The sequence below is a fragment of the Haliaeetus albicilla genome, chromosome Z, assembly GCF_947461875.1.
Source record: "Haliaeetus albicilla chromosome Z, bHalAlb1.1, whole genome shotgun sequence".
Lineage (NCBI taxonomy): Eukaryota > Metazoa > Chordata > Aves > Accipitriformes > Accipitridae > Haliaeetus > Haliaeetus albicilla.
Genome location: NC_091516.1, coordinates 6,149,147 through 6,172,170, shown reverse-complemented (window position 1 = coordinate 6,172,170; position 23,024 = coordinate 6,149,147). Strand labels below are relative to the sequence as shown.

Below are 23,024 nucleotides of genomic sequence, written 5' to 3'. Positions count from 1 at the left end.
CAGTGCTCATTGAGGTGGCTAGCAATAGCAGAACACTTGCATAGAATAATTGTAGATAAGCGTTGGCAATTCGAATATCAATTATTACAGATAAAGGACATCACTGTAGATTTTCAGACGTTAAAAAATGCTAGAGAAATTTGCCTTCCAAGCATGCAAAATTTGCTAAAGAAAACTGAGTTTATATTAGTTAATTAAGCTAGTTTGTGTAAGATAGATTATATGACAATGACAAAACAGAGAGCTGCCAAAATACAGCAGTGGAATTTCCTGGTATAGTGGACAATCTTGTACAGTGCAGGGATGCAGAAATTCCTGCTTTATTCTGCCTTGTCATGAACTGTATTATATATGAAAATAGTTCAGCCTTAAGGAATGTCATAGAGTATGGCCCAACTTACCTGAACTGTATGTAGAAGAACAGAGCAATGAGCCTAGCAAAAACGCTGTTTTGTGATAGGCGTGCTTTATGTGAGTCAGCCATGGCTGTGTTTCCTTTGGTTCCATGATGTGAGATGCACCCATCACTGAGGCTGTGGCTTCATCAGACCTAGGATCTTGCAGTGTGAAGGTCATGATTATTTCCTAATTGTTCCTGTCTGGTGACTCAGGCATTGTTTGTCCCCAGCTTGGTTCTGAAACCTGTTTGCCAGGCTGAGGAAACAGGGTAGGATAGGACAACTCCCCTGAAGTAGGATAACTATATTCTCTGATGTAGGAAAGTAGAGTAACCATGTTAAGTAGAATAACCATGTAGGTTATGAACACAGGATAGGCTTGTTCCTTTGCTTCTCTGCATTGTGTGGATGGAAAACTTAAGTTTTTAACCAGACCCTCTCCTCAGAGATACAGTTTTTAATATGCTGTTCCTTACCTGGCTTCTCACTGCAGTAATGAAGTAGTATCTGTTTCCTCAGCTTTGGGCTCCAATTTTGCCTGCTTTTATTTAACATGACATTGAACTATTTCCCCTGTACCAGCTGAAGGTGGTTTAATGGGTTGCAGTTTCTCTTTGTGCAGATGCAGACTGGACCTGGGAACATTTTGAATTTCCTTAGCTATGTCCAAACTAAAAGCTTTACAGAAAAATATCCTGATTAACTTGATGCCAAAACCAGTGAGCTAATTCCTGGATGCTGTTTGGTAGTCAGAGTTCCAGGGATCATTCCCAAAAGGCAGTTTCTGTGAGGCCACTCTGTTTTGCAGACTAGGGGAGTTTACCACCCTAGCCACATGTCATTTTGCACCAGCTGGCCTCAGTTCCCTGGAATATACTCATTGACATGTTTAATTTACTGTTACAGATGTATCTGAAAAGTTTCTTGTAAAGGAACCATTTTGGCTAAAGAATTACTATGTGAAATTCTTCCGTGCTTGGTGGCAGTAAACAGGTAGTCACTAGCAACTTCATCTGGTTGTGTGACAGAGAGTTCTGTGGGCATGGGTGAAACTGCTCGTGTGCTGAATTATATAGGCGGCAGTGCATATAGAGTGCTGCTCTTCTAACCTACATGACTCATACATGAATGCTGTTGTCTTCTCAACTCTCTGATTCTGTCTGCTAGTATCTTGCGATTATGCAGATGGTCATAAAATATATGTAGCTAATAATTTTCTTTTCTTCCTCTTTTGGAAGTATCTATTCCTGCATTTTTATTTGCTCACTTTAGTTCAAGTTTTCTGCCTTTGGCTCTCGTATGGTTATCAGAATTTGTGCAGCCCAATTCAGATAAGCATAGAAATACTGATTTCTGAGATCCCTTCATACAAATATTTACTTTTTGCTTAACCTATGAAAGATCTGTTTCAAATGCGTTAGACTTTAGGTGTAAAAACTATTTAAAAAAACTCTTGAAGATAATTTCTTTTAAAATATTAAACTTGTGACTGTTCTAAACAGCTTCTAAACCAAAAAGAGTGAATGTGCATAGATGTTTGCTTTCTTGTTTCTTATTTAGAGGAATGCAAGTAGCAGTAGGGCTTGAGCTCCTCTGTACTTTTGCATGAGAACTAGGGTTCTGTCCAACTACTGTCACTGCCTTGGCTGTAGAAGGTAGTGCTAGCTTGGACTCTAAACTCTAAATAGGACCATTGTAAGTAAATTGGTCTTTGTGCCAGTTTTATATAAGCAAGAGTTAAGTCTTTGGTGTAATATAGCACCAGCTAGCAGTAAACAGGCTATGATTTCAGTGCTAGACACTGCCTTAAGGCAGAAGAAATTACACTGTCATGCAGAGGATATGTAGTTGCTGCTATTTTGGTGTTTGATTTCTTCATTGTCACATAGTTGAAGGGTATCCAAGAGGAAGAAGTATAAACTGACAAGGGAAGAAAGCGACCAGCTTATGGAGGATATATAGGAGTGAGGAATCATACATACTTCAGAGTCATTTGTACTATTTGCAGCTTGCTTCTATGTATCAGTTCATTCTTAGTGAAAGTATTGGCTCCCAAGAATAAAATGCTTCCGAAATTGGCAATTATCAAAGACTTAAAGGGTTAAATGCTGATGAAATGTTTTAGTAATCAGTCATGGAGTTGGTTATCATCTGACTGATGGAAATGCACTTCATCCTGTTAAAAACCTGTATTTTAGTAATAGATATGGCCTTTAATATACAACAATAGTTGTCTCGAGTTTTGAAGAAAATTTCTGGAAGTATTGAGCATTGGAAAAAGGCTTGTTTGTAACAGCGTATGAAAATATGTAGACATCACCTGCGTCATTGTGTGTTTCTCCAAAAGAGTCAGGGTTTTTCAGTCCCAAATCTGTAAGTTGGAGATACGCAATATATTAACAGGTTATTTTAAATATAGTGCTGCTACTGCTAGTGAATGAGCGAATGGCTAACGAACTTCTGGGAATGTATCCATAACAAGTTCTAAAAAACCTGGGAGGTATTAGCACAAGGCATATGTAATTGAAGCCTTCAGAATGTATTAAAAAATCCTGGTAATAGCTGCCAATAAGTCTCACTCAGGAAAAGAAACATCTCTGACCTACCCAAGAATGAAGTATAATTGTATGCAACAGTATTCAAGATCACCTTGTGTATCTTGCCCAGACGCTTTCAAACACCTCAGTGCCAGGACAATAACCGCCTGCATTCTTGCATACAAATTGACCCCACGTTAGAGAGGATGCAGGGACTGATTTGTGAGGAATGAGCAGCAGGGCTTAATATATACAGCTTAGGTACATGTAGACTAAGAAGGAAACAGCTGTCTATAAATTATTGAAGAATATTAAAGAAGGGAAGGGATTTTTCTGATGATATATGTAGTGATTGAAATTAGTATTGATGACATTAAACAATGGGAAGAAACTTGTGTATGGAATACTATCATTATTTTGTGGGATTCTTCTCTTAAATGATACTGAAGGCATTGGGAGAGAAATGGTATAAAGCTCAAGAATTACAACCTTTAAAATTAGAGCAGGACAAGTACTAGAATCTTATTGTAAGAAGTTGTTTCGGGAAGGTGACACAAAAAAACCATGTTCTTCAAGATACTTTGCTATAACTGTTTGGACACATTTTTATTGCCTTTTCTTCAGTGTTTCCAAAATACAGATAGAAATTAATCCAGTAGTTCTGTGAGGGAACTGAAAACTCTTCCCTTCAAACTGGGCTGAAAAGCCAAGAAGCTGGCTGTGGTAAGGGGAAGAAGAGGTATAATGACAAACTTATGGGCGTCCCTAAAGAAAAGTTGTTCAGGATCTATGGTAACTGCTGGCTGAAGCTGGCATTCTGCTCAGTGCCACAGCTACCCAGTCCCAGGTAGCTGTGGTAAAATTACACTGGAAAAACCTTTGCTGCTTTCGTTAAGAGTAATATTGGGAGGCAAATATGTAGATTACTGTAGTTTATTCCATCACCCTAAAGTGCTTGCTCTTTATGTTACCAGAAAACCTTAGTATCACCAATGAGAGTATTTTCTTAAAAAGTAGATTTGGGGCTCTGAATTTCAAAGGCAGATATCTGATTTTTTTTTTTTTTTTTTTTTACAGAATATTTGGTGCATTTAAGGGAACTGGACTGACCAAATCCATTCTGCTTGGGGAACTGGTGTTAAAACTAGAGCAAAAGGAAAATCTGCAGAAAATCTTGCTTGAACAAAAATAGCTAAATAGATAAATATACATATCAGCATCTCCGCCAGACACTTTTCAGTTGTAATTGTAATATCATATAAAACTACATCTTTTATAATGAGGGAAATCATAGGGTATGCATTTTGAAGTCTTTCAAAATTATGACAGGGAGAAGAACGTTACTTAATGACAAGGGATGTGCTGAGTACCACAGAATATATGTCTAAATGTTTTTTCTCTGAATTAACAAGTTAATCCCTGTACTTTAGTTTTGGAATGTATTTGTTGGTCGTCTTAGTGTATACTCAGATTTCCATCAATCAAAATGGTCAGGAAAAAAGGAAGTTGGAACTATCATTTGTGTGAAGGCTTAAATTTTCTCCTTAGTTGGTGGGATCAATTAGTTGCAGGGAATATTAAGAGATATCCGTGTTCTCCAATTCTCCCTCATCATTTGTTGCCGATAATTACTATTTAATGATAATAATTCATCATCACCTTTTTGTCATAATTTCTGTCTGGATAGCCAGATATCAGATATAATCAAAAAAGTTTAGTCAGTGTGAATGAATCCCGTTCTGATTTTTTCCCAGGGTTTGTACTTTTGAAATGTATCCAAGTCAGAGTTCCATATTTTTACTTTAAATCTCATAGTAATTTGAAATATGGTAAAGATTTCACTGCCTGCTATTCCTTGTTTTATTAATGGCAGACACGTGCTGTATCATTCTGATAGTTTTACAAAGGTTGCTAAATTCTTTCACTGTAGATTGGAAGACATTATGCAGCAAATTTATGTGAGTCTGATCTACGGTATCATTATTGGTTTTAAGCCATGAAAAGAATAGCTTATATCTTCCAGTTATGCTAGCATTTTCTCTGACACCTCAGCTCTCCGGAAAGAGGAAAAACAGAGGGTGGCTTCCTTACCCTGTCAGATTTGGACCATCATTTTTTGTTTCACATTTGCATCTCATGCTGTCTGATGAACTGGGAGAATATTTTTATCTACAGTTTGACTGCAACTTAGTGAAGAAGAAAACACTGTACTGGATAACAGTTTCTTCTCCAATGTCTGAGAATGCTAGTTTCCTAATATCTACTTAGAAATTACTCATTTCTATGCAGTTATTATGTCTATTTAACCAAATTTTCTAATGAGGTTGTATATTTCTGTCACAGAAAATGAACTCTTAAATATTTATTGACTCAGCTGGAAAAAATGTTCATATACGTATTATATACATATACAATAATATGTATATAAACAATTTTTTAAATCATAGTTCTAAGGCCATCAGCATGAACTTGCAATGAAACGAATTACACCAGTCTAGCTATTAGCCTTGTCAAGCACTGCCCTTCATAATCATTTAACATATTATAATTTTCAAGATGCTGGTGATGTATCCAGGCTAATGCTTTTTCTCTACTTTCCATCATTATTCTGACATTTAAATGAAGTCAGCATTTCGTATGTAGCTGTGTGCCAAAAAATCTAGACTTCGAGCTTTAGCTTGAAGCAAAGATTAATAAATATTTCTGTATCAGATTATGTGTTTCTTACTAAAGATTATCAAAATATCACTGAGCTGCATTCAGTTGTGCTTAAAAAATGAAAGCAAAGAGAAGATGGTAGACAGGTTTTGTAATGGCTATATAAATAGGCACATAGCGTTATGGTATATTTAGGTTATGCCAAGCTTTATGAAGTAGGTTGGATAGTCAAGTGTCTTTCCAAACAAGAAAAGTACATTTACAAGTTGTATGGATACCTGTTTTAATACCCTTGTTTCCTCACAAACGGTGATGCCCTCTTTTAGATGTACATAGGTTTGTTCTGTAGCTGTCCTGCTTTAGACTGAGAAACCAGGGCATCAACAGAGTTGCTAAGATAACATCACAGTTGCTGGCCTTTTTTCCAACATATTTCCTGTTTCAAGCTACCATTTAAATAAGAAAATCTAGTGTTAATACAAAAAATAAATGCATATTAAGTAGTATGAAATAACATTTGTGAAATTCCTCAGCTTATACAGAATCTGCTACAAAAATTTCAAGCCCCACTGCCCCACCCTTTTACAGGGAACTTGAAAGTATTTTATACTTGGCATAATTATGAGGGTGGAGTCCTTTTAAAGTCATGATGAATGCATTCAGCTGTTGTTTTAGGAATTCAGTGATCAGTCTGCTTCAGCATCCAGAAACAGAACAACCTATATAATGACTGAAACTGTTTCTTTTGCGACATTGAGGTGAGGTCTCAGTTCTCAATTTCAGTTATTAAAATGTATTTTTATACATTATAAAAACTGTAAAGTACATTTTTAAAATGCTTAGTGTAAAATGGAAAGTCCTGCACACTTTAGCAAAATTGTCAGTTAAAAAAAAAAAAGCTTTTAATAAGAACATGCTGATTTAAATAAATTCCAGGACAAACTGATCTAGAACAGTCCATGTTTAGGACTCAATCATTGTGAGAATGGAGCATTTCAGCTTAAAAGTCCATATAGCTATTCTCCCAGAGTAGCTCTTGCATGAAATGCTGGACTTTATAGATTTCAGGGTCCCAAGCTGGGGAGTATATTTACTCCTGAATCTGTGTTTTGTAGTGATCGCACTGAAGGAGAAAAATTGACCATATGACACATTCACAGTATCTTGAGAAACTCTATAAGGTGTCTGTAAAACGCAGTCAAATAACTGTATTTCTGGCCCATACTGCTTGGAAAGAGAACTTTTAGTGTGTCTAAAGATAATGTCTTTGCAGCGTATGTGTTGTTTCTGGGTGCTGTTAAAATACAAGTTCCTGAATAGTACTAAAAGCTCTATCACAGGTGATTATTTCACTCTTTTTCAGTATTAGTTAGAGGATTTCAGTTTTTTTCCTGTTGCGTTGTCCTAGTGTGGTTTGTTTCTTTTTACATATGCAGAACCAAACGTGTGACAGCCTGGCTGGGGCACTATATGTTACAGCTCTGCCCTGCCCCACACATGGCACAATGGGAACAAGGCCTTCCTGAATATGCAGATAAACAGTAGCTTTTAAGGAGGTGTAACTCTGATGACATTTAGGTGTTTAGCTCTTCCACAGAAATACCCAGCAGCACTATTCTGGGATCATGTCTGGAGTTTCCAGAGGGAACTACCACTCTCCTCCATCATTTTTGATCATCCTTACAGGGAAAACTACTGGAAGAACATGCAGCTCCCCTGCCCTCCCGTTTTTTTCCTTTTCTTTTTGTGAAAGGTATCCCAGATGGCAAATAGCATCTTTACTGCCAAGTTGCGTCTATTGTGAGATAACTCAAATTGGTAAGAAGGGGCAAAATTGTAGGAAACTGGATCTTAGATTTTATGCCTTTGTTTGGTCTGGGAGTGGGATTTTGGCTGCAACATGTTTGCACAAGATGACTGTGTAGTGTCAGGATGGGCAGATAAAGACAGTACAATGCTGTAGTTACCCAGGTAAGAGAAAATGGATTGATGAGAGGTTTGTGCAGTCTGCACACAGGCTACTGTTGCCATGGGGCACAATCCCTTGTGAATATACATCCCTCTTACCTGTGGATAGCTTGAGCTTTTATTTGAAACTGGACTTTTAAAATTGTTTGGCTGACTTATGCTGAAGATCCTGATGTCAATATCTCAGAGACAGTTAAGCTCCTGCACACGTTGTAGAAATAGGTAGCTGGGTGAAGAAGAGTCAATCCCACAGGTGCCTGTGACAAGAAGAGGGCTGCAGCACGAGATGCTAATGGTCAGAGCTGTACAGAAAACCTCGCTCTGTGCATGTGGAGACTCACCTTGTAACTGTAACTAGAACAGCTTGGTTTGAGTTTGGTTGATTGGTTGGTTTTTTTTCTTAAATAACTTGCACAAAAATATCCTATTGACATGTTTGTTTATGGTTTGAAACTTTGCTTATTTCCCTGCCAGTCATCCCCTAAAAAGTAGCTTATTCCAGCTTGTTTTCCTGCCTTTATTCTCCCATCAAACATATTTGGCCTGGGCTTTTAGTTAAAAACGTAAAAAAAAACGGGAAGTCTCTTTTAAAGCCTGGAGTGTTGCTCTTATTGACCTTGGCAAAAAGAAAATTCTTTGAAACTTAGTAAGAGGGGGAATTTTTTCATTAAGCTTTTATTACTCACTATATGTGTTTCCAGACACAGCCTGTGAGGTACCAGGTCCTAGGGAGGTAGGAAAGAAGACAAGGTGGCAATCTCTGTATCAGGAGGAGGACACCGCATTCCCCAAAAGCCGCATTTGGGCAAGGGCAGGGCAGGTCAGCTGCCCAGCTTCATCTCTCCCTCTCATTTTTGGGTTTGCCTGCCTTTTTCAAAAGTCTCTTGCTCCTGTTGATTTCTTCACAGTTTTAATAAACTGTGGCACGCTACCAGAATTCATCCCAAATACTCCTTGTTTATTGCTGTACAAGCCTGCATCAAAAACACCTCATGAAAATCCAAGCTTACTTCTGGCAAACATGGGGAGGTTTCTTCAGCAAAAACAAAAATGAAAACTTAAATAACTGTAATTAAAATGAACTGGATAAAGGATGCAAAGAGTCCATAAAAACTTCCCAGTCTTGCAGTTTAAATACTAATGGAGCAAGTACATTACTGCTTTATATAAATAAGGAGTAATAATAGTAAGGGAGTAAGGTTTTTACTCTTTTAGTCTTTGTATAAGACTCTGTGTACATCTTTCTTCCTTTGCAGGTTGCTTTTAGAAGTTTGAACGTCATCCAATGGAAACTAGTTGATTTTGGATTTAACATATTACATTATTGGTAATTACTTTTACTGGCTGTACTGCTTGGACTGGGTTGGTTAGTTGGTGTCTGTTGCTTCCAGTTTGGAAATACCTCCGTCACATTTTGCTACAGTGTTTGTGAGGGTTTTTTTACAGCAAACTGGGACATACTATAGCTGTCAGAGTGAGAATAAAAGCAAAATTGAAGCATATTTGAAACAAGAATTGGGTGACAGAAGCTTCCTATGTGCGTACTTAAAAAATGAAAAGTGGTATGTTCTAATAGTTTTTTGACAATTTGATTTATTACCAATTTGTAAGTTCTAAAAGCATTTGGCAATTAGAATAACATATGTATATTTTTTGTGTTATGTTGGCCTGAAGAACTTGACATTCAAACAGATGCATGAATTAGGTTAACTATTTCTGGACCTTCAGTTGGAGGAGAGCAGGGACAGGGTTATTTTCTTCACCTGGTCACCTCATTGATCATTACAGGTGCCTCCCTCTGTAGTTACGGTTCTGAAGCAGAACAGTCCTACCCTTTTGCTCACCCTCATAGTTCCTTTTCCAGTTTGGGTAAACAGTGAGCAGGGTCTCACTTTTTGATCTATATTAAGCCTTTCCTCCTAGAAACTGACAGGCTATAAAATTAACACGGAAGCTGGGAAAAATACTGCTGTTAACAGAATGCAGTTTATTCATTCATATATATGAGAGGCAAGAGAACTCCATAGGTAATAGCTACTACTGTATTTTTCTTGTTTTGCTGCTGACTTCTCATGTATTTGCTCTTGTGTGGGTTTGTATCACAGGGTGCCTGGGAATACATTATGCTGCTAGTTAAGTGAAAGAACTTGAATTGTATTATTACTCGTTTTTAAAATCAAATTCAACTCTGAATTGATCAGCTGCTCCATTATACACAAAAGCCCTTATTAGCACAAGTCACTGTGTGTCTTCACAAAGGTCTATAGTAAGGAAAGGCTTATGGTGAGAGATCAGCTGTTAAAGGTGAAAAATTAGGCGGGCCAGCGCTACAGAGGCTTTTCTCCATGTTAACAATAGTAAGTTTTAAAATACATCAGTTACCACTTCAGTCAGACTTCCCTGCATTAGTAGCCTGTGTAATAGAAAATACTCAAAATATGGACTTGTAATACAGTTATAAGTGTAGATGTAACATATAACTTGCTGCTTAGCTTTACCTGAAGGATTTATGTCCAAGGTTTGTTTAAATTACATTTCAATGTTAAATTAGATTTTCTCTGTCTAGACAAGTGTTTGATCTGCTCTATTCATTTGAGGCTTTTTCTGCTCTATTAGTTTAAGAAACCCCTTCCCACCACCACCCCATTCATGGTGGTGCATCATACAGTCAGGTAAGCGGATCGAATTTGAAGTGTTTACAAAAGAATAATAAACATACTAAGGTGATGAAGGAAGTGAAGACATTGTTTCATTTTGTCACTAAACAGTTTAAGAATGTATAGTTTGTGCTTAGATAACCGAGGACTGTCAGTACTGATTCTTCTGTGGGTTTTTTTTCCCCTGTGATTTTAAACCTTTTAAAATCTGGATACAGCTAGGGTTACAGCATGGGACTACAGTCAGCGTTAGGATCTCAGGCAGCATATCACTGGTTATTGCATTAGCTTTTTTACACAAAGTGCCTGTGTAAGAAAACAGCAAGTTGATTTAGTGACCTTGGAAATGCTCTAGATTGCTGGTATTTTGAGATGAAGTACCCCTTTCCTTGGCACTAAGTTTCTGTGCAAAAACACATGCATTAACTGATTCTATAGATGTCTCATTTGCACTTTTTGTCAGTGGCTTGATAACTTTCTGGAGAATGACTGTTACACTTCCAAAGTGCAATATCTCAATATTTTCAGGATTTCAGAAATCTGAAAGTGAAATGTCAGCTCATTTTGAGCATATTTGTCTGAATTATTTTCCTGAAACAAAAGGAGGGAAGGGCTGCTCTTAGGATGATGTGCATTCATGGTTTTACATTTAGAGCTATTAGACTGTTTACCTTTAGTCAATATTTCTACTTTTCTTATACACATGTTCTGTCTGGCAACAAATAGAAGTCTCGGACCCCATGGACTACTGGAATGCTCTGAGTATTGAGTACATTATGGTCCCAGGCGGGAGAGGATGGATTGACAGGCTGAAAGTATTAAAAAAATAAAATAAAAAAATATCTGAAGACTGAAGCTGCTGAGAAATATGTTTGCTCAAAAGAGATGTAGGGCTTGACTGTCTCTCTGCTTTGTACCTAATCTAGACTGCATGAAAACTATTGAAGAAACATAAAAACTTACCAAAATAATACCAGTGGATAAAGCTTTCCCTTCAAGAAAAGCGTGAGGGGGAGAGCAAAGTAAGAGACAAATGTTTGTTGGGCCCCATTGTGTGCTGGTGGAGAACCTCTGTGGATCACGCCACAGACTGCATTGTGGCGATCTGGGAGTAGAATCGAACATTTTGCTCCCCATTTTTATTTCCTGTGGTCCATAAAAGCATTTTGCTACTTAAGTTTAGAATCTGTTTCTGTGTCCGTGAGTTGATCATAGAGGTTTATGCTTAGCATTTGATATAGGTCATTTTAGAAGACTTGACTTACACTAGTGTTGGAAGAGGACAAGAGCAGGAGTTCATATGGTAATTGACCTCAATAAAATTAAAACTAATGAAAATGAAATCTTTCTAATCTTAAAGAGTATTTCCCAGGGTATTTTATAAACTGTTTATATTTTGTTCCTTACTGAATTTTAAGTTGAGTGAATTTTGAAATGTATTTTAAATAGTGGCTCTAGACTTGTTGGTATTCATAGTAGACACATCTAAACATAATTAATCCCCTTTTGGCAAATACCATATTCTGTAGTTGAGCTAAAGATACTCTTTGCTATAGAGCCTTAGGGATTACACCTGAATTTCATTAAGGAAGTCTAAGTAATATCCAGAGGAATCTCCCCATGTAGAATTGCTTCGGACTGGTTAGGACAAGATGGGATGCAGCTCCCTGCCCCCCACGCTCCCCCCCCGCCCCGCCAAACCAGTTGTATTGTTTGCTTTTTGTAAGAATAAAATTGTATTGAGATGAACAGGATATTGTCTGTGAATAATTCAGAGGGTGAAGACAGATCCATTGTGCTGGAGTTGCATTTTCAAGGCACAATGTGTTTTATAAGCACTTTTTTTTTTAAACAAAATTGTCAGATTTTACATGAATACAAAGAATTGCTGTACAATACAGGGTGTTGGGAAATAGATTAATTATAAGAACACCAGTTAAAACTTAGTCTGCTTAGGTGACTGAAAATTCATGGGCTTTATTCAGTAATCATATTATGGTCCATTCAACTCCCAAAGAAGAACTTTGATACTACAGGCTCTTCTCCACAGATTATCTGTTTACTCTCTATTTTTCCATAGGATAGATTCCTTCTTCTTTCATCTTCTGTTTCTGTATAGAAGAATTAATAGGGGAAAGATGTGAAAATGCTTAAGGCTTCTATTCTATTTTGCCTTTTTTTTATTATTTATGGAGAAAGAGTCGTGGTCGTCTTGGGAAAAGAACAATAAAGGAAAAACTAGTTTACCTGCTGCTGTGCATAACAGAGCCCACTTTAAGAACTGAGTTATGTATGACAGGTGTTAAGAGTATTGCCTGTGCTTAATGTCCTGCCAAATTAGAAACATGAGAGGAAATTTTTGTCTTATCTGAAACTAAATGCTTGACACAGATTTTGAAGTATTTGTTATTAATCTTAAGTACTGCATTTTTGCTTTGTGCCATATACAATCTCTGTCCTGGGATTTTACGTTTTAAATTTGGAGAGCTGTCAAAGACCCATAGATCAGTCTGTTGGACTGTGTTGGAGATCAGTCCAAAGCTTGCATTATCTTGATGCTTCCTTTCTCACAACTTGTTTCTGCACAGTATAGAACAACTTTTGTCTTTGTCACAGTTTCTTCTTGAAAATCAAGTTCCAAAACTGCTTAAGCTCAGTCACCAGGCATTAAAGTACCTGGATTTGAAACTTCTAAACAAGTTTCTTTTCTGGGAACACTTACTCCCAGTGTTTGTCAATTTGTTATAGCTTGGACTAGACACAGCTCTGGGATGATAGTTGTGGAAATGTATTCCTGCGGGCAAGACCTTTAAAAGTTTACAGAAGGATTCCGGGTCTGTTTAAGGTTCTAACTAGGTCAATTCAAGGCTTATATAGGAAGACATTTTTTTAAAATCTTAGTTTTCTGCTGGCTTGGCCAACAGTTCCAGACTGTCATGCAATAATGAATTTCCTGTCATTAAGCTGATTGCTTCTGTAACTAAATGGATTTTTTTTTCCTCCATCTGAATTAAAGTGCCTTGCAAAAGTATATGTGGCAAGTAATGAATCATTATGTAATTAAGAGCTCTATTGTATAAGGTGAGATAGTGATAGTCTCCTGAAGACTCAGGTGAGGCCTGTTTACTACTGTACATGATGTTTCAGAGTTATGAGGAGCTCTGTACAATTAGTTGTTTTAAGTTGTTATCTTGATAGACAGATTTATTACCAGGAAAACATGTTCATATTAGAAGTCCTTCACGTTTAAACAACTTCTGGCATTTTTACAAATGTCTTAGCAGAACTGTAGAACTGGGTTGGTACAAGATGAAGATTCATAAGGGTTTTGCAGGCTGATAACTGACTACTGTAAGGGAGTTTTGCTGTTGTTTTACCATGGAGATGATGTTTGAATTTTTCAGAGGAAGTGCAAATTTGCTGTACTTTTGGTAGTTCTTTCAATATTAATGCTTCCTGGTTTGAAAAGCTTTTACTTACAGGTACTTCTATTTATTTCCCTTCTTGCAAAAGAAAGGTAGAAAGTAGAAGGGAGTCTTTTGCTAGCTACTTGAAAAGTTTTGGAGACTTGAGCAAGCTATAAGCTGTTGAAAATTGTCATAGTCTGTCTAGCTTTTCCTTTGTACAATGTGTTCCTGGATTCCTGCCAAAATCACTAAGCATTATTAGCACAACACTTGAACCATCTTAGTGTCTTGCGTCAATATGACACACGCAATTTAAACTCCAGACAGGACGCAGATAAAATAGTGGTGGCTACGGCTGCAGCTGCTTTCTTCCCTCTAAATACCCTTTGGCCCAGACAAAGGTGTCCTGGGGCAGGTAATCAGAAAAGCATGAGATCAGGTATCATGTCTGCTGACTGATGTTAATAATCTGTGCTTTCATAATCGCTCGTTACCGAGGAAGGAATTCTGACCTACCCAAGGCTACTCTGCTGTGACTCCTCTCCAGCGTCCTTCTTCTGAAGATGCCTAAACACCTTTTGAAGCCTGACCCTTAAACCAGGAATAAAGCCCCAAACCAGGGGTTTCTCACCCTTTTTTGCACCATGCATTGCTCCCACTGAAATCAGCTGCCTTATGGAAATTGTGGATTTCCACGTAGGAAAATGAAACTAAAATTAAGAGCTTCTGGCTTTCTAACTGGATGATAGAAAAGTAGATCTCTGCTGGTTAGCCACAGAGTGTCAGGTTATTTGCATGGTTATGCTTTCTTCATTTGGTCTAACCTGCATGTAGAGATGGAAAACTCATTCTCCAGAGGCTGCCCACTTGCATAGAATCAAGGAGGCATCTTTACAGAAAATAGGAATTGATGTGTGTAATTGTTTTGGTATCTTAGTGGCAATTAAGGGGGCAAAATGCAGACTGCATAAGTGGCCTTACCTCACATTTTCCTCACTTCTGAGTGCTTGCTTTTACAATCTTATTGAAATTTCAAAAGCAGACGATGATAATTGGTGTGGAGTTGTCAGGTTAACATATGGAGGGACTTCACTGCTAGTGGCTGTGGACTTGCTTTTAGAGAAACAGCTTTAAGTTTGTTTCAAATGGTGAGACAGATACAAGATTCTGGCAGCTGGTTTGATGCACAGTCAATAGATAACGGACAGCAAAGGAGTAATGTTCAAGACAGGCTGGACGCAGAAGCAGCAGTGGGCTCTTGGAAAGGTTTTTCAGGTTAGAGGAAGAGTAAGCCTGGCAGTGCCACTTCTGCCTCTGGTATGGGTGTGTTCATTCACAGACCACCTGCCAGTTGGCTAGTTTGGGTTTGCACTCTTGCATTATGCTTTGTATTTCTTGCATTTACAAATTCATGAAAATCCTGTAGACTAGATGAAACGGTTTAGTGGAATGGATGTGGCTGGCAGGCTGGATGCCTGGCATACCTCCTTCAGAAGAGAAAGCTTCAGTGATCAGTTCTGAGGGTTAGGACTGCTATGGTAGTCTTCTGCACTTAGCAACCAGGTTGTATCATGTAGAAAACAGCCGTTAGAAAGATTTAGAAGCCTTTAAGAGTTTGGGGTGGAATGAGGGAAGCAAGAGACTGAAGCTGGACTGTAAAACAGCTAGACATGAAATGTGTCCATTTCTTACAAAATGTAGATGAGAGGATAAAGGTGAAGAGAATGAATGAACAGCTGATGGAAATCATGCAGACTGGAGTAGGCCAGAAGAATAATCACTTGGTCATTGAGTATGACTCCATGTATTTTTTTTTTTTTTTTTTTTTTTTCCAAGACTCCCCATGTCATGCCTTTGAGCATCTTCTCTAACCAGGTCATGAAGAGCCTTGTGATGATGTCCAGAACACGTGTTTTCTGCAGTGCCCCATTTGTTGTCATGTTGGGAACATTTTTCTAATAAATGGTTTTACATTTTTTTGGCCTCACCATCTTCTGAGACTGAATAATTGATTTCCAGCAGACCTGCTTTTTGTGTGCTCAGACTTAGGTTAGCATGTGCCAAAATAACAACGATGTGTCAATGTCTCTTGAATTTGTTTATGGAGAAAGGGAAACACTGATTGTGTTACTTTTTTAAATGTATGTGGCAATATATTCAATAATATATCTGAAACACAAGTAACCATTGCAGTTCCATGTTAAGAGTTTGAAACTTGCAATTAAGTGAAATAAAGTCATTTTTATGTAATGTTGATAATGGTGGCAGATAAGGATAAGGCAGGGTATTACATGACAAATGAAGATTATTTAGTGATATGCTCTCTTACTTTGGCTGGAGTTGGCTGCCTGGCAGAATTTCTTCTACTTTTGAAAAGGGAGAGACATCTTGCTTACCTATTCTCTAGTTACTCATTTGATAAAGTGTGAAATTACATTTTGTTTTATTTTGTTTTCCCCTGGGAGTCTGGAGTTTGCTGTTTTCTATCTTAAAATTATTGGATGCCTGTCTCCTCATGGATGTATCTGCACAGTTGCACATGTTTTCTGTCATAGAACAGATTCAATGCACAGTGTTAAGTTTGGGATTAGCAACGTAGCTACTATATGAGAATAATTTTGTCTTCTGAAGCTGAGGAAAAAGGACAATTTCAAGTTGAGACCTAAAGTTTATGTCAGTGTTTCTGGAATTCTAAGCACATAATTTCCTAGATTGAAAGAGCAAGTTTCTTAATGTTTGTTGTTTAAAAAAATACACAAAAAGCTGGGGAACTTTCTTTTTAATTTGGATGGAAAATTGCCTTGTACAAAGGAAAGATAATAGTGAAGACCTTCAGAAGAGGACAGAGGAATGTTCAGACTTCACATTTTCTGTACAAATTCTTGATTAAAAGCTGTTTATGTAGACCAAGCCTTCTATAGATGAGAAGTATAGAAGAGTTCAGAGGACTTGGAATGCAGAATACCTGGATCTATCCACAAAGTAGTTTCCAAAATACTGAAGCATTGTGGTGGATGATGTAACATTAGGAAGTATGCCAAGAAAAGGTATCACTTGAGGCTTGTCTACATGGAGAACTAACCCAAAATATCTATCAAGGAATAGCTCTTCTACAGTAGCTCTCTGAGAGGATGTTAAGAATGCCTTTTTTAGTCCACTTTGTAAGTGGATTAAGCTAAACCATAGAAAAGCTTTTAGTAAGAGTGTCCGTGGGGGAATTTGGATGGAATAGCTGTAGTACTTCCACGTTTTCACAATCACTTCCCCACATAGAGAAGCCTGTACAACATTTTTGACCATTTCTAGGAGAGTTTTCCTTTTGAGTTTGTGACAGCATACAGGTTCCATAAACCTTTTAACTGTACTTATGAAGTAATAAACAGACAAGTGAAGGTTCTCAAAAATCATATGAATGTAACCTAATGCTGGGCATGACCAGTTAAATGTGCTATGCAATCGTTGATTATAAATTTCTACTTCATGCTTGATAGCAGAATACAGGGAAATCGATTCAACCTGTACAACTTCCGAGATCATGAACCTCTTGTATTTTTGGCACAAAGAAGGCCAAAACTTTTTCAAATAAGCCAGGTGGAAAGTCAGGTACTGGAACTCTTCAGCCTTTAAGGCTGAATCTGATAACGAAGCAAAACACATATCATGAACATGGTCAGAAACAGTAGTCTAATACATTTTACCACCAGCCTAAGAAAAGTGTTGCTCCACGTTTAATGCTCAAAAAGAAGGTGGTGCTCAGCAGTGTCTCACCAGAAGAACTGAAACTGAACAGCATGCAATTCAATTTATCATCCTTGTCACTACGATCTCCACAGGTCCTTCTAATATTAAAAAAATGTAGTTTTGTAAGTGCTTCAAAAATAATATTTACCACTCTCATCAAAGAGGCCTTGTTACGTAGATATATTATTCTAATGTATCATTTTGCAAGTTCGCAATAAGACTAAATTGCTTTATAATAAAGTCCCATGTTTAAAAGCTTTCAACTGTACATACTATACTATGGTTTAAAATATGATTCTCAAACAGAAGATAGCATAATTCATTATGAATCCTTTTTAAAAGATGGGTTAAATGCATGCTACTCTGCGTGAAGGAACTTCCTTGTTAATCCAGTAGCACATTCCCATACTGTTCTCATACTTTTTCACTGCTTCAGATGGGGTATTTCTATGTCTTCTGCAGCAGAGAACTCACGTGCCAGTAAGAGTTCAGCACAAACAGAAAGTATTGTGGAATTTCCCAAGGGGATGATGTGCCTTTTTAATGTTATTTAGATTCTTAGGTCCTTGGGGAAGATACAGACCCTAGCCTGCATGTTCTATACTGTGTCAAAAATACTCGTGTGTCAGAAATGGGGAAAACCTGCAAGTTTTGGTGTTGGCAGCATGTGACCTGCCCTGGGTGAAGCACCCAGCAGCTCCCAAGAGGGCCCTGTGACGTGCCGAATGCGATGCAGGTGGCAGGGTCTGTCAGGCTTCCCCCTGTGGAAACCCCTCAGCTGCAGAGAGCCGACAGTTGTTCTTGCCTACATGTTACATGGTAAAATATTTATCCTCTGGTTTTGTTTGCAAAATAGTTCTGCACAATGTATCACTTGTATATAAGAGCCAGTCTTAGCTGTCGTACAGGAAAAGCTATTAATGCCTGGGAAATTGTCAGAGAGCAAAGCTTAATAGAGCCAAAATAGTAAAGAAATTGATCCCACTCCTCCGCCAGTTTAGTCTGCACGTATTATCTGAATGCAATGCTGTTCATAGTTAAAACAACATGGGCACCTATAATAGATTAAAACTGCTTTTCGTCTTTTTCTTCTTGAAAGACCAAACTTTTCTCTTACTGTGTTTGTGACTTTGCTTCAAGGACATAGGGCTAGACTTTACGGTTTGTTTAGCCATGAAGGGATGACAGACTAGGGGGGTGGTAAGGGGAGCTTAGTTTTGGAATGTAAATACATGTAGAGCTCTTCTCCTTTTGTTTAGCATCTCTTTAAACTAAGACAAAAAAAATCAGTGAATGAATGAATAGCAGCATGGTGAAATACCTAAATGTTTGAGTTAAAATTTTTGGATGTTTGAAATCCTATTTGGATCCTTTTCCCAGATCGCAGTGCATTCATATGCACTCAGCAGGAAACTTCATGGAGATGCACATTTGGGCAGAAGGTCTTTGGCGGTGCCTTTTTCTTAACTTGTGTCTTTTCTTCTTTTGAAGAAAGTAATGGCTTAAGTCTGACTGAAGAACAATCTTTTTTGTATGTTCCTTATAAGAATTTACTTATGGTTCACAGATTTTACCCACCATCTATGTCTGCAGTCCTTTGGATTTAAAACAGCATATATCCCTCTACAGACAACAGGAAACGCCAAATTAAAGACTTAATGACATACTGCTGAAAGAAGACAAAAGGTGACAAATTATAAAACAGCCAGCTAAACTTTTAAAGAAGACGCTGAAAAAAATCCCACATTCAAACAGCTTGAAAAGGATAAGGATATTGTTACACTTGCAGACATGTTAATAGAAATTAGACTGAATCATGCTAAGTATAAACTTAAGCATTTAGAAAGAACTAATGGGTTTCAAAAAATAGTAATTTCCTAGAACAATGAAAACAGGCTTCTGAGCTTAAGAAAAAAAAGTGAATACTTTGATACGTTTTAACCTTGTTGTTATTGGTGACTAAACTGCAGACTCCACTTTTGTCACTGTGAAACCAGTGAACATGTGACTTCTACCCTTTAAAAATTATTAACCTCTGTTGCTGATGCGAGTGCAGTTATGTTCGCTTTCCCTGCGGTTGTGCCCTGGCTGTATGCTCCAGCCTGGCAGCCTCTGGCTTGATTTACAATGGGTGGAGCATCCTTTGATCTCCTGTTGAGTTCTGGAGAGATGGTGCAAGAGGAGTGAGATGAGTGGAAAAGAGAAGGGAGGGGGAAGTGTACAGATGAAAAAGCAAGGTGGCAGACCTTTCCTCTCTGATCCCAGTGGCCTTGATCCCCTAATTTATTTAATCATATTAATATTTACATTCTTTGATGGTAAACATTTTATGTTTTAGTACCCTTGATGCCATGAGCCTAATTTTGGACTGTAGCACTTAGTAACTTAACAGGAGGTGCTTCTTCTGATTGGGAAATGGCAAGAATGTGAACAATGGTTCAACTGGTAGTTTTGAGAACAGTTGTGTTGCATTTACATTAGATACTGTTCCCAGTTTACCTTAAGGATTTGTACTTAAAGGGTTACCTACTCAGTAGCTTACTGATGCAAGTCTGAAACAGGATCAGGGGGAATCTGTCAGTAGCTTCACTGTAAGCAAGCATCACGATAGAATTTTTTTATTCATATGCTCCCAAAATTATTTTCTTTATGTTCCTATCACTGGCACTGCAATATTTAGAAATAAACGGCACCCGCTTGATTGATAAATGCTGTTGATGCATTGGGGTTTTTTTCGATTTTTTTTTTTTTTTTTTTTTTTACACTTTGGAAAAAAGAGTGATGATTGCTTGGGGATTCCTAGTGGAATCAAATTGCATATTAAGAGAGAGAGACCTCTTTATTCATGACTCCACTTCTCATGAAAGGAAATGTTTAAATAGGAACATTTGCAGGCCTATGTGAAGTGTAGTATTCATGTAACTCAGTTTATGATGATAAATTCCATTGCTTACCTAATATTCAAACAAGCATCTTCATCCTCTGTGTATGCCTCTATACTCAAAAGAAACTTGCCATATATATGTAAAAAATATATATATACATGTACATATATACAAAATACATATATATATGTAAAAAAAACCCTAGTCATCTGCCAGTGTGCTGAGAATATTCTGACCAGCTTTATCTCCTTCTTAGATATCGTCTGCATCCATCTGTTTTTGTTGTTACACATGCATTGTAGGCTCTGGGGCTGAGCTTCTGTTTTCTATGTGCAGCATCTATTGCAATAGGTACAATTCAACAGCTGCACATCAGGCAATGCAGTAAAACAAAATAATGAATGAGTGTGTTTGTGTGTTAGATGAGCTGCTGTCATTGTGAATGTGCAGCACTAAGAAACATTGTGGGATGAGTGAAATAGAGAAGACCTACCAGGTTATTTTATTTGGCATTGTTCTTGATAGTATGAGAGGCCAATTTTATTTCTTTGGTTTAAAGCTGGACTGAGACATTTACCCCACCTCTTCCCATATGGAAAAAAGTTTGCCATTGCAAAAGCACTGCTTTTTGACTGCTTCAGCAGTTAAAAACTTGCTTGATTTTAAGTTGGGCTTGCTTTTATAAAGTGTCAAAGCCCATTTGATGTTTGTCTTTTAATACAGTGCTCCTCAAAATGTTTTTAAGCCAAATTGCTACCTGGTCTTTTAAAAAAATATGTGGATAGTCAAACTCAAAGTATAGTCATTGCATGATGGTCTGTGCTCTCTAGGGTGTTATCCACGCTAGTTTTGAAGAACTGAACAGCCACACTGTATTTATGTGCATCATAGCAGAAATACAGTTTTGTGAACTCTCTTGGGCTGGAGCTGAGTTGTAATAGATGTCTGTACAGCATATCATACAGTGGGGCCCCAGTCTCTAGTGGGGATTGTAGATTCTACCATGATAAAAATGATAATGGAGAATATGCTTGAAAAGATAATTTAGCCTCAGGATGTTGCGGTTTTGTGCATTGATATATACACACACACATACATGCACATACGTATATACACACACTCAGCCATTCAGTTATTACCAGTTCAGCCGAGATTTTTGCTCTAATACCTAAGGAACCATAATTCCTCATTTGAAATAGAGGAAATGTTCAAATTGAGAAAAGTAGTCCAAATTTAATTTACAAAAAGTGAAAAGCAAAGATGAAATATGAGAACTGATTTAAAAAAAAAAAGTTTGTTTCTCGTATTCATATGACAAAAAATATTAATCCAGTTATTCCCTAGTTATTTGCAGTATCTGGTAGAAATGGAGCAGCAGCAAAAGCCTGGAATATGGTAATCTTGCAGAAGAAATGAGTAACCATGAACAATATTTAGCGAATTAATTTTAAGTTTTAAAATGTAGCCTCTCTTCTTGTATAGTTCTGCCAGAAAGCAAAAACAAACAAGCAAAAAATCAGTACTCTTAGATCTGAGATTAGCTACAGTGAAGGAAGTTTCCTGATGATGAAGACTACCTTCTCACAGCAACAAGGAAAGGGCCACTAATCCCTTGAGAGGAAGACAGCGAATATAACTGGGTTTGAGGTGGTTGGTTGGCATGTAGTGGAAGAAAGGGAAAAGAGATGCAGAGAAGTAGTGACAGGATTAGGGCTGTTCCTTCTTTAGGACTTTTCCACCTTTCATTTGTGGTTGGAGGAAGATGAGAGCCAGCTGTTGGCTCACCTGGGTTTTTCAGGAGCCTCTGGCTCCTAAAATAAAACTTCATGGGTGTGGAGAACATCTTTTTGTTACATTTAGGTACTAGCAAATTGAAATAGTTTGTAGGTTCTGCTGAAAAACAAATAATAGTTACACCCAAAGCTAATTTTGTATTAAAGGAAAGTACATACTTTCTGAGCAAGTTCAGGTACAATATTCCAACCATACCAGCATAAAATTAGCTTTCTTTACAGCTATAGTTTCTCTTGATGCAAATATTATTTTAAACTTAGTTTGAATCTGTAGAGAACACATGGTGGTTAGTCCTAAAAACTGTCCTGTGTTTATGCCCAGAAGCTGGCTGCCCTGTGTCTTACAGCCGTGACTTCAAAAGCCAGTTTGCAGGAGGGGGAACAGTGGTTTTACTACTGTGCCACTTCAGCCTTGGGTCTGAACTGCAAAGCTGCCAAAATTGCTAGCAATCATGGTAGTGTGAATGAGGGGGTTTGTTTCTTTATTACTGAGAACACCAGCTATTCCAGAAATTAAGCAAGACCTTCGATTAAATTCACACAGGCTATCAAACTATCATCAAATGGCATCAACTTTTAGTAAGATATGGTCAGGATTATCTTCTGCAGTGAAATCCCTACAGGCATCGAAGGAATGGTGCTGTGAAGAACAGACCTGCCACTGGCAAAGCTCCAGCCCTGCAGATGTGAGGCGGAGGAGGTTCTGCAGGATTAGGGGAGTAGAGAATACACTGTGTTCAGCCTGAAAACTCTACCCTGGTTTACAATCCTAGGTTGCTAAATATGGGTGGAAGGTGGCAGAAACCAAGAATGTTTCATAAAATTGTTTAGGCAAAAAGTGAAAGCAAAAGATGAAAAAAACCAAAAGTTGAACCGTGTTTGCAGTAGTTTAGAAATCTATCATAATTCAGCCTATGTACAAAAGGGCTTGTAACTTCTCAAAACTGCTTAAATAAATAAATAAAAATCCATGATCTTAA

At 37.7% G+C, this 23,024-nt stretch overlaps 1 protein-coding gene across 6 annotated transcripts in view; it reads left to right on the top strand.

Moving 5' to 3' along the window:
* Window positions 1–23,024, top strand: part of ARL15 (ARF like GTPase 15) — a 229,789-nt gene that overhangs the window by 132,519 nt on the left and 74,246 nt on the right. The window contains exon 6 of one of the 6 annotated variants that reach the window (XM_069776741.1): window positions 18,934–19,058. The exons of the other annotated variants lie outside the window; for them this stretch is intronic. Within the exon in view, the coding sequence (XP_069632842.1) occupies window positions 18,934–19,017 (84 nt within the window). The 3' untranslated portion in view covers window positions 19,018–19,058. Of the gene's footprint in view, window positions 1–18,933; window positions 19,059–23,024 lie in introns of those variants that run through there. 6 annotated transcript variants of the gene reach the window in all.